At 48.9% G+C, this 12,699-nt stretch overlaps 1 protein-coding gene across 1 annotated transcript in view; it reads right to left on the bottom strand.

Moving 5' to 3' along the window:
- The window catches only part of Clasp1 (cytoplasmic linker associated protein 1), a 230,916-nt gene that overhangs the window by 186,867 nt on the left and 31,350 nt on the right, over nucleotides 1-12,699 (bottom strand). Inside the window, exon 2 of the mRNA XM_052201268.1 lies at nucleotides 7,784-8,261. Within this exon, the coding sequence (XP_052057228.1) occupies nucleotides 7,784-7,978 (195 nt within the window). The 5' untranslated portion in view covers nucleotides 7,979-8,261. The remainder of the gene's footprint in view (nucleotides 1-7,783; nucleotides 8,262-12,699) is intronic.

The raw sequence follows: 12,699 nt of genomic DNA, 5'->3' as shown, positions 1-12,699 counted from the left end.
CACCTATTTTAACTGAATCACAGAAACTAACTTCTAGCAACTGTTCTGCCAACACTAAAGGAAAGCCTGCAAGAGCCTCCTCCCAGGTCTTCTCAAGGGCACATCACTTGGTGGAACCAAGCAGCCAGCCAGAAAAGAAGCAGAAGTCATTCCGTCTGAAGCCACTTGTCTGGCTTTCCTCTCAAGGACAAGGGAAGGAAACACGAGCCTCAAGGAAGAAGCCAAGGCTGGGAGAGAGGCAGAGATAGGAGGCACCTCCCTATTGGTCCATACATCCCCCTCCTGCACATAATGCATGTCACTGAACTCTGGAGACCTAGCTTAGTCAAAACTAACCTTTCTACAGGCCACACAGAGATAGTGCTGTCCAGAGGGGGACCAGAAAACACTGCTTGTACCTACTAACTTCTCATTCCTCAAGGCCACACCTCACCTTTCCATCGAGGTCATTAACTAAGGACACCCTTCTGACTTTCCCACCTTTCCACTTAAAGCATCTACACACATTCTCATGGGATAATTACACAGGGCTGTTGATGACCTCATCTTGTGCAATGTGCCTCGTCTTCCAGTATGTTCTGGCTGCCCTCCAATCAGGCTGTGACGGCCTTTAGGGCAAGGAAGCTATGGGGGCTAACTCGGGAGGAATTAGGAGGCTCCACGCTCAAGTTCCCAGCAGTGTGACAGTGAGACAACCATGACAGAAGCAGGCTCTACGTTAAACAAACCTCCCAGCCTAGGCGCCAGGCACAGTGAGAAGGCAGACCACGCCCACCCTCTCCATACGGTGTGACTTCACGTGCTTAAGCCTGGATATTGCAGAAAGACTGTTCAAACTCTGAAACCTTACTTATTAGGTCATCACCCCAAACAAGTCACCTGACTTGTCTGAACATCAATGTTTTCATCTGCACAATGGAAATACCAGTATGTATTCACCTCAGACAGTTTCTGGCACACTGCATGTATCCTAGGCACAGGTTGCCATTAGCATTGCACAATACTGCACATAGGTCCAGAACTTGAAGCCAGGTGTGTTCTGGGACACAAAACTTTAGGGGTGATAGGGAGCTAAACCACAAATAGTGTGTTATATAACCCCTTGAATATTCTCACAACAGTCCTCCTTCTGCAGTAAAACATGTCCTAGGCAGCTGGTAAATAAATAAAGCCTATAATCTCATGACCGCTTCGACAAAGTTATGGGAAAAACTAGGTTTTTAGGGCTTTGGAACTATGTAATTCAGACACAACTGTGCTACTCTCGGATGCTGGGAGACAGTCCGTAAGGCTGTATTAACAGACACTCTGCCCTCTTCCATGATGCTGGGTGGCCACAGAGCTCACCAAAAGCACACACATTGTTGAGGAGAAGAAGCTAGGCAACCACACTGCAGGCAGAGTAGGGGTGGCAAGACTGGCGGGAGAAACTACAGAGCTAAGGCCCTCTCAGTTGCCTCAGGCTGACACAACCCTCCAGCCTCCTGGAGGAGACCATTCTTAATTCGGAACAAGAAGGTGAGTGAGAACATGATGGCTTCGAATATGTGGGTGAACACACCTAGCATCTTTCCCTTCCTTCACTCGCTCGCCTAAGAAACCAGAAAGGAAAGGCCAGGGGCTGGGAATCCCAGCAGTCAGGAGGAGGCAGAGGCAGGAGAAGCTGAGTCCACGTCAGCCTGGTCTACAGAGAGAGCTCCAGGCCAGCTAGGGCTACACAGTGAAACCCGGTCTCAGAAGGGAAAAAAAAAAGGGAAACAAAGAAAAGAAAATGGATGAAAAGCTCCCTGAACGCAGCCACGTTCAACGTTTGGGAGTTTCACTTCATTCCCAATGTGAGAGTAATCTAAAGAGAAACCTCCTGAGGAAGAAGAGCTTCCAGTCTCCACAGTCACTAAAAAAAGTCAGACACTTCACAAGTTACCCCAGGTAAGAAGCACCTTCCTGGATTATGAGTATTTAAATTACATAAAATGTACATGTGCTTGTGTGTGTGTGGGGGGGGGGGAGGCATGTGTCCATGTAGGCATGACACACGTATGTGTATGCATATGGCGGAGAGGCCAGAGGTCGGCACTAGCCGTCTCTACTAATGCTTCCACCTGAGACAGGGCTCTCACTAACCTGGAGGTCGTGGGTTCAGGGAGGCTGGCTGATCCCCACTTCCCCGCACCCCAGCCCCTGCAGTGGGGTGACAGATGTATGCCACTGCATCCACTCTTTTGTGGATGCTGGGGCATCTGAACTCAAGCCCTCAAGCTTTGGAGAGAGAGCACATTACTCACTGTGCTCTCCAGCCCCTCAAGATAACGTCTACCAGTCCAGAAAGCCCACGATCTGTTCACTGTACAAGACAACGACAGGCTAACAGAACTCCAGTAGGTACCCAAAAGTCTGAAGGAGAGAGCTAAAACAGTCTCGTGCTCCTCAAATAAAGGATTACAAATAAACTGCTCGGATCTAAACCAATGCCACCATTCCCAAATTACATGTAAATTAATTAGAATCCCTACTCCTCTTCTTGATGAGTCATTCTGGTTCCCACGTTGAAGAAAAAGTGTCCACTTGAGTCACATCAAAGGTATTCAGTGTCACTGAGAACAGGGCCGAAGTGTCTGTGAACTAAGTTTTGCTGCAACATGCAAAGCTTGTTCACTCAGAGTGTTATCTTAAGCTGTTTTTGTGACCCAAACTACCTGAATATTTGCTAGAAACCCATAAATTCCACAAATGCCTAAAATACTGATCTGCCCGGCTTTTAGGATCTTAAGGAAAACTGGACCAGGAAAGGAAAGGACCCCTACTGAAGACTCAATTCCATAACCACTAACAGGAATTGCCTCACGTATATATGAAGATGCTTGCCTGTTGATTTGATAAAGCATTGACCAAAAGGGGCTTGAGAGATGGCTTTGTGGTTAAGAGCATTTCCTGCTCTTCCAGAGGATCCAAGTTCAGTTCCCAGCACCCACCCTGGGTGGGGCTCACGCTGCCTATAACTCCCCAGGCAATGAATGCTTAAATACCTGCAGCCACAGGCTCGTATAATAAAAGTAACTCTTAGACAAAAAAAAAAAAAACAAAAACAAAACACTGACCAAAAGCAATTTGGGAAGGGAAGGGTTCTTGGGACTTATTTATACTTCCAAATCACAGCTCAGAGACGAGGAAAGGCACCGCAGAAGCCGGGAGGCAAGATCAGAAGTGGCCACCATAGAGGAAGGTAACTTACTGGCTTGCTTCCCCTGGCTTACTCAGCCTGCTGTCTTAAATAACCAGAAACTGCCTGCCCAGTGGTAACACCATTCACAGTAGACTGGGCCCTCCGACATCAGTCATTACTCAAAAAAATGTCCCACAGACCAGTCTGATAGAAAAAAGCCAAGTCCTCAGTTGAATTTCCCTCTTGCCAAGTGTGTTAACTACTTTTCTGTTGCTCTGATAAAACTCCATGGCCAAGGCAACTTAAAGAAGAGGATTCTTTTCTGGGCAAAGGGCTCCCTAGGGAAAGCATGGGAGCAGGCACAGGAAGCTGATACCTTACATCTTCAAGTACACACATGAAACAGAGTGCAAACTACAACTAGGCAGGGAATTTTTCTCTCAAAGCCCCAGTCCCATACCTCCTCCAGCAGGACTGAACCTCTTAAACTTCCCCAAGGAGTGCCAGCAACTGAGGACCAAGTGTTCCAATGCCCCAAACCATGGGAGACATTCAAACTACCATAGCAGGTTAATCTGGTTTGTGTCAAGTTGACAAAAACTAAACCACACAGATATAACAAGGTCCTTAGAGAAAACCAGGCAGACAGGTGCTTGCAGCCAAGCCTTGAAAATCTGAGTTTGATTCCTAGAACCTAGAACCTAGATGGTGGAAGGGGACAGGAGAACAGATGCCACAAGGATGTTCTCTGACCCACACACTCCTACTGGGGCACAGACACAGACTCACTCTCTCTCTCTCTCTCTCTCTCTCTCTCTCTCTCTCTCTCTCTCTCTCTGTGTGTGTGTGTGTGTGTGTATCTGTCTGTCTCTGTCTCTCTGCCACTGTCTCTTTCTCTCTCTCTCTCTCTCTCTCACACACACACACATATACACACACACACACAAATACTAAGTTGTTTTTTGTTTTTTAATTTTAGGTAGGAGGGTTGTTCCACAATTAAGTAAGAGGTAAGAAAGATGGCTGACTTGTGGTTTTATAAGTAAATGGTAACTATTTCAATGGAAATTTGTCTACAGAGTTAGGAAAATACTCTAAAGTAAATTTATTCAAGATCCAGCCAAACCAGTATCATGGGTCACACGTGTAAATGCCAGCACTTTGAAGGCACACACACAACACCAGGCAAACGGAAAAGGAATTCTAGGCCAGCATGAGCTTCACAGTGGGGCCCTGTCTCCGGCATTCCTTTACCTTTCCTGTTAAGAAAATAAGGACTGGGAAATTCACTTGGTCAGTAAAGGCAGGCCACAGAGGTACTTAAACCTGAGTTTGAGTTCAATCCCAGTACCCACAGAATCCCAATGCTGAGGAGGTGCAGACTAGAGGATCCCTGGAGCTCACAGAGCAGCCGCAGCCAGCCTTGACACCTAAGACTGGCCTCTGGCCTGCACACATGGCCCTCCCACACACAAAAGAAAAAGGGAAAGGGATAGCACCTGAGTGCTATTGCATTGGAAGGCCAATTCCATCACCTTTTTCCTTACTATCCCTTTAGCCCTTACTCAAAAAGAATCAAGTACAGCTTCAAAGTCCTGATTGGAAGGCTAACCTCTTCTACTCCCACTATTCTAAAATTAAAGTCTAATAAAATGTACCTCAGGTTCTCAGAAACCTTGACTAAGATTAAGAATTAGAGGAAGAGGAGTGAAAGCCGTCAGCACCCAGATTCCCCACCAAGGCTGCTGAGCGGTCTGCTGTCCAGTCGGCCCTGTAGCCAGTATCTGATGAGCCCCTATCAGGCCCAGGCTCTAGGCCCCAGCTGGGAGCAGGGCTGTCTCTGCACTCAAAGAACTGACAAAGCCAGAATACTTCCAAGGGAGTGGGGCTCTATCCAGCCAGACCACAAGCACAGAATGGCCCCAGGCTACACAACCACCTGTATTAAGGCAGCAGCCATTCGAGCACTGAAGGACACACAGTCATCTTGTCTTCATTGGTTCCGAGCAAGCCTGCAGTAAGGCCATCTACTTGGAAACTGGAAGAGGAGGAAGATCAACAAAGCTCAGGTCAGTCTGGGCTACACAGAAGACCCTGCATCAAAAACAAGAAAAGAGATAAGAAAAAACCAAGGCCAAGAGAGGAAAGTGGGGGGAAGGAGAGAGCATGGAAGAGCAAAAATAGAAGAACTGCTCCTCTGAGTGCTAAGTCCTGAACTCCCTCCCGTGAGTTTACAAACCCATTCTGAAAAAAGACTGAGTCCTCAAGACTGCAGGCAGTAGGCTGCGTATGTGTGCCTCCCCAGAATCCTGTGTCTTTATTTCATGCAGGCACATGCTGTACCTGAACAGTGCAGCAATCCCAAGCTCTGACCAGCACCCCCACTAGACAAGGACCACCAACGAGCTTAGTATGCAGCAGGCAAGAAATAACTGAGACCCACTCTCTCATTCAGTGCTCATAAAAACTTTATCATCTGGCTGGGGAGACGGCTCGGGGTAAAGCGCTTGCCACACATGCATAAGGACCTGAGCTCAGCTTCCCAGAACCACATAAAAGCTAGACATGGCAATGCATCTATAATCTATGGCGCGATGAGAGGTGGAATCAGAAGGCTCTCACCCAGAAGCGGATACGTCAGCTAGCCTGCTCTATGCAACAGCAGTGAGCAAGAAGAGACCCTGTCCTAAACCAAGGGAAAGGAAAGTAAGGACTGACACCTGAGGCTGTGCTCCAACCTGTACACACACCAGGCATGTGCACACTCACACACACACACACACACACACACACACACACACTCACACACACACACACACACACACACACACACACACACAAATCTTTTAAGATGCTGAAACAGTGGCCTAGAGGTTAAGAGCATTAACTGATCTCGCAAAGAACCCATGTTTGGTTGCCAGCATCCACATGCAGCTCAAAACCATCTGCAACTCCAGTTCAAGGAGATCTGCGAGCCTTGTGTCGCCTCCATGGGCACTGTTTTTGTGTAGTGCACAAACAAACATGCATACATTCATACACAAAATAAAATAAATCTTTAATTACTAGTAAATAATTTGGTCATCTGCTTGATAAATGGGGAACCTGAGACATCACAAAGCTCAGAGAAGCAGGCTCCACGGGTGGCTAATTAACAGCAGTATTATTCCAGGCCCGCCCATCCTTGACCACGCCCTCCTAGGACAGTCAGCCTCAACATAAGTCCCAACCCTGCTCGGGTGAATACAGCTGGCCTCAGGGGAGGGAGGAAGCACCTTTGCTGAGAACAGCAGTTAGGTAAACGTGGACAGGCTTCTGGTGGCACTGCCTGGAGGCACCGCAAGAAGGGAAGGAGGAAGTAATGCTAACTGGCCAGGGCACGCACAAGGTTGGCTTCCAGCTTCTGGAATCATTCTTCCTCCTCGGAGATATCACCTTAGACATCGCCGGGCCTGCTAAATTTCCTTACAGTACTTCACAGTTTCCACCTGATGCCTCTTACTGTGCACACAGGAGTACTGGGGCCATGAGCCTGTGAGCCCTCAAAAGCACAAGCCAACTCTGTCCGACCTGGGGGCTCCAGGCAGCCTGAGCATGCGATGCACTTGTTAATTTCTGCTCAAGGAGTAAAACAGCTCAGCTTCAAAGACAGGAAGGAAAGCAGTAAACCCAGTGGTGAATGCACTATTACGTGCTCGTAACATCTTAACAAACAGGAGCTCACGCTCTTGGTTGGGACTGGGGCTTGAGTGCATGTCGGAAGCAGAGCAAGAGGAACCCTGTAAGCACCAGTTCTGAAATCCAAATCAGCCTCTGAGTCAGTAAAGATCTGCAAGAGACCAGGGGTCTGTGGCCCCTTGACAAGAGTCTACATGAACATGTAGAACACGAAAGTGTCCTTCCCTCGTCCATTGGACCCTGATGTCAAGGCATGAGAGGAAAGATGCAGGAGGGACCGAGGGAAGGGCACCTCTCCAGGGCTTCAAGCACCCCGTAGTCTGCATTCAGGAAGCTAAGCCCTGAATGGTAAAACGCTCACAACATGAATAGCCTGTGGGTAGCCCCCTCCTCCAGTCACCCTCACCCTCCCGCGCCCCACCCATCTTATAAGAGCCCTAATCTTCACATCTGAAAGCTATCTTCTACACCATTACCCAAGGGCGAAAGACACTCCTTGACAACCCAAACTGTCTCTGGCAAGGTACCAGTAGACTTCAAAACAGTAATGTGAGAGTAAAATGCTGTACCTTCTGATCCCTCAAAGACCAGTGAAGACACCTCTTATTCAGGAAAGGACATTCACCACGGTGTCAAAGTCTCCTCCCCACAAAACATGATATAAACTTCAACTTCAAGGCCGCAAATGTTAGTAAACACCCACATACCTTGCCTCATGTTTTCCCATAACCTTCAAGACTATCGCCCCCACATGCCTTTCTGTAACCTTCAAGATTAAGGCCCCACATGCCTTTCCTCATGTCTTCCCGTACCCTGCACCAGTGCCGTATCGGAAGCCAAGGAAGCAGGCGGATACTTCCCACTGGACTGTTTTGCGGGCCAATCTTGTTCTGCCAAGACAATCTTACCCCCTTCAAGAGCATCTCCTAAAGTGAGGCTTACCTTGTAATTGCTAGAGTTCACCCAAGAGGTAGCGAGTCCATCCACAAGCTTATCTAATATGGTCTGGTCATGCTCCAGGTCAGCAGACTTCTGTCTGTCTGAGAAATAGTCTATGAGTTCCTGGCCAACCTGCAGCCGCTTCCCCACATCCTTCTGCAGTACCTGGGCCAGACAGGACTCCATTCGAGGTTCCATGGTAGGATTCAAATCCAGATCTGGCCAAGGCTAGAGGGTGGTCAGGATGACTCCCTCCCGGTAGCCGTACCGGGAGGTGGCCTCTTTGTTTGCTGAAGGCTCCTAAGAGCGTGTGTCTCAAAGATGCAATCCCCGGAATGGCAGCAATGCACCATGTGTGTCTGAAGAGCAGCTGGTAGGATATTAAAAGTCCAATTTAAATAACTAGTAGGCAATAAAGGAGAGAGTGGCGGGTGATGATCTACAACTGGGTCTGAAATACTTCATAATTCAGCAGTCCATTCTGAAAAGGAAGAGAGAACAGCCAATGAGCCAGAGAGCAGAACACGCAAATGTTATCAAACAGTCAATCAGAAGCAGCGCGCAGGCTGCAAACACTCTTGGTCACATGTGGGACGTGTGAACACTTGGCAAGGGGATCAAAAACACATAATTATTAGTTTTATTAACAGAATGGCAAAGCCCAAACGATTGAGCCAGCGAGCTGCCTGGGTGGGTAAAGCGGTAGTTTTCACAGTTCCCTAATCGCACCAGTCAGGAAAGCACTCTTCTGTTCTGCAGCCTTCAGTGCTGCCCCCACTCTGAGTCCCCCACAGGACAGGCCACACTGCCTTACATCTGCCTCTCAGTGACTCAGCCCTGGGTGGGCCAGGCTCCACTGAGCATCCCTAACCCAAAGTCAAAGACAGCACCTCAGCTGTTTTTCCTGCTCTGCAGGGAGCGCGTCACGATGGGTGGAGCAGAAACCTCCTTCCCAAGCAAAGGAGACCAGAGACAAAGGGAGAAAAGGAGATGGGCTGTTGACACCGTGTTCTCTGTTGACAGATTCCACTCGGGATTACTACTGTTTTTGATATCAAATAAATTCTCAAGAATCACACTTGGGAACTGTAAATGCATGAGGAAAAAAGTACTAAAACTGAGTTGGGGTTTTTGCAGTCCTGAGGCTTGAACACAAGACCTTGTGGATGCTGACACTGTGTGGGTGCTGAGCTGACTCGCGCTCAGGCCTACAAGTTCCTGTCACAGACAGATTTAAGAGCTAACTAGTTAACTATAGCAGGCAGAGTGACACATTTCTTATCCACCTTCTCTTTCCTACCATTAATTCCTTTCATTCTAATCTAGGAAAACATACAGGAAACCCAGCATCTCAGAGCTGAAGGCTAGCTGGGGGAAGGGTTGGAGGGGAGGACTTACTATGCAAGCATGAGGACCTGAGTTCAGATCCCAGCACCCCTGTAACAAGCTGGACACGGGTCTCGCATGCACCTGTAACCCCCAGCACAGAGGAGGGCAGACACACGAGGATCAGTGAAGTCTGTTAGCTGCCGGCCTAGCCAAAACACTTGAAGTTCCAAGTTCAGAGAGAGGCTCTATATCAAAGGAGTAAGAAAGACTGAGGGACACACCCAGTGACCTGTGGCCTCTGCGTGCACACACAAGTGTGCATATAACACACACACACACAACAAGATGGCTCCGTGGATAAAGACACCACACAAGCCTGGTGACCTGAATTCAATCCCTAGAACCCATATGAAGACTGAACAAGAAACTGATTCCACAAAGCTGTCCTCTGACCTCTACAGATGTGTCATAGCATGCACAACCACCCTTGCAATATATTTTTAAAATATAAAAATTAAAAATAAAATAAACACATTGCACGTGGTCCCAAAGCCCGTGTTTCTTCCCACTATGCCTCCGCCTCACTGAGAGGTGCAAGCAGCACGTGCTCATGGCTGCACATCACTGAGAGCATGTGGACCTGGACTCAAAGCACTGGTGAGGCAGAAGCACTCAGGACGCTCTCAGGAAGCAATATTCCTAACAATGGCAGTAAGTACAGTTAAGTTGCTGACCTAGCTGCTTTCTGATACAGCAAACTGTAGGGCCAACGTGCCTTCCCTGCCAAGATCAGACAGACTGAAATGCCCAGAGACTGTACGAAGATAAACTGTCCTGCTCTTTAAAACCAAAAGTGATGGATAGCCGGGGACCTGCAGGCGCCTGGGACCAGCAGAGCTCATGTAAAAAGATGGGACAGCAGCATTGGCCCCCGGCCCACGTAGAAGAAACAGGAGGGTGCTTTGAAGCCTGCGGGTTGGATAGCTTAGCCCAAGTCCAGCTAGCATTACCTGAACCTCAAAGCTCCTTACCAGAGAGACCCTGTCTTGAAAGAAGGCACCTAAGGCTGCTCTCTGACCTACATGTGTGCTGTGCCTGCATACACACACCCACAGGCACACATGTCTACAAACATGTCCATACACACACACACACACACACACTCTCTCTCTCTCTCTCTCTCTCTCTCTCTCTTTCTCTCTCTCTCTCTCTCTCTAATATATATATATATTAGAGGAGGCATGGAAAAGGTTGGGAAGAGAAAAAGGAGGGAGAGTTATGTAATTATAACTTAATTAAAATAAATTAAAACCTGTAGAAACTAGGTGATATTACTAAGCAGCCAGCCCTGGAAGGCAGATTTGGTGGAATTCCCTCGCACTAAGTCCAAAGCAGCACGGGCCTGTCAATGAGCATCTCTTCCCACAGTTCTTGCAGCAGTCGCAGCACAGCATGCATTGTGGCAGGAGTCTCTATTCTTGCCAGGCTATGTGTCTACCCGGGAAGTCGGAAGGCTACCCACATGCAACTCTGGGAAGGCACAAGCATTCTAAGATGGGGGCCCAGCCTGCATTCCTCTGGGCAAGAAACAGTGCTGTCTGGGATGAATGCTGTAGTTCTCAATCTCCTGTGAACCCAGCTACTGCGGGGGCCCTCGAGGAGTCGGGAACGGCTGGAGGGGGGTGGAGGCACGGGGATGTCCATAGGAAGGGGGTAGCTGAGCCTGGGACTGGGGGGAATCCAGCTTGGTACCAGTGAGTGCTGAAAGTAATGGAGGGGCTGGAAGAGACCACACACACACACACACACACACACACACACACACTCACACACCACACTCCTTCTTGATGAAGGAGGCGGCCTTGCTTGTCCAAACTGCTTTACTACAGGTGGACGTGAATGCATAGGTCTCACTCGGAGTGAACAAGAAATTAAATACCTTTTACAGGACGGAATGTCCAGGAAGTGAAACTCACTGGCTAAAAACACTCAGGACCTATTTGGATATCTCATTAGCATAGAGAGCTCCAGGTTTTTATGCTCCGTGACTGGCTGTCCTGGTCCTCTTAACGGGGTGTCATGGTTACAGATTCCAGGACAGGTAGGACCTGGCAAGAAGCTGGTTCTAATGCTTGTTTGTTGCTACTTTGTTTCCAACCCAATTCCCGGGTAAAAGAAATCTCAACTCAATTAGTTAACATAACAAACCTAGAGTGGGCGACCTCCCACTACACTAATCTATTTCCATCCGTATTATCCCATAGAACTTGCGGTTTCTCCACGCCAGGTGCTTCTCTCTCTGCAGCCTCTCCATCCATCCACTGTAGCTCCTCCCTTCCTGTTGACCCCCCCCCCCACTGCTTCGCCCCTAGACTCTCAGCTCCTCCCCCTTCCTCCTGCCCAATCATTGGCTCAAGCCTTTATTTGAACAGTTAAGGTGGGGAGAAGGTTCACAAGGCAACTCATCTGTAGCCCCTCTGAGGAGCGGAATTAGCATCAAAATACAAGCCCAGGGCTCTCCTCAACACTTGCTGTTCTCAATTATGAGATGTATCCCAGTTTTCAACCTTACCAGTTCCTCTGTCCAGTAACATGTCCATTGGCCCCACACCTCTTTCTCCTCCCACCCAAGGCCTGCGCTGCAGCCCAACATTCAGGCACGGACACTACACAGGCCCAGGGAAGACAGGTGCTGAACTACACTGACTGCTAAAGCAAGGCCTGGGGAGTCAAGGGTCTGAGTGCCTGGAACAACGAAGGGACAGGTGATAGGAAGGGGCTGAAACATTCTTAGGGACCCAGCAGCACTTCAGCTGAGGGCACTGCACCTAAGCAAAGCATCAGTCAGACTAAGCTCCAAGCAGCCCCGCCCAGCTTCCCTCCATCACAGGCCAGCACTGCTAAGCCCCTCCCTCTTTCCTCTAGTTTCCCCCAAGGCTTCAGCACCCACGGAGATGACCTCAACTCCTCCTTTCTGTCTCCTCAGACCTTTACCCTTCAACCTACCAGTCCCCTGCTCCAGGACAAACACTCTCCCTTCTACTGGCTCACTACCGGCAGTATAATGTCCCCTAACTCTTCCTTCAGAAGGCTTTCAACGCCTTCCGTCTATCAGTGACACAGTTAGCAAGGACACATTTTTAAGCAGTGGTCCAGGGGGCTGGACAGGCAGCTCAGTAGTTTAGAGTGCTCCACGCTCTTGCAGGGGACCCAAGTTCACCTTTCACCTTTCACTACACAAATTAAAAATTTTAAAAAGCATCTGTACTGGCTGGTTTTGTGTGCCAACTTGACATAGGCTGGAGTTATCACAGAGAAAGGAGCTTCAGTTGGGGAAGTGCCTCCATGAGATCCAGCTGCGGGGCATTTTCTCAGTTAGTGATCAAGGGGGGAGGTGGTTCCCCCCTTGTGGATGGAACCACCTTTGGGCTGGTGTTCTTGGGTTCTATAAGAGAGCAGGCTGAGCAAGCCAGCGGAAGCAAGCCAGTAAGGAACATCCCTCCATGGCCTCTGCATCAGCTCCTGCTTCCTGACCTGCTTGAGTTCCAGTCCTGACTTCCTTTGGTGATGAGCAGCTGTGTGGAAGGGTA

Source organism: Apodemus sylvaticus, chromosome 12 (assembly GCF_947179515.1).
Source record: "Apodemus sylvaticus chromosome 12, mApoSyl1.1, whole genome shotgun sequence".
Lineage (NCBI taxonomy): Eukaryota > Metazoa > Chordata > Mammalia > Rodentia > Muridae > Apodemus > Apodemus sylvaticus.
The sequence above is the reverse complement of the archived record's forward strand: the minus strand, read 5'-3'. Positions and strand labels throughout refer to the sequence as shown.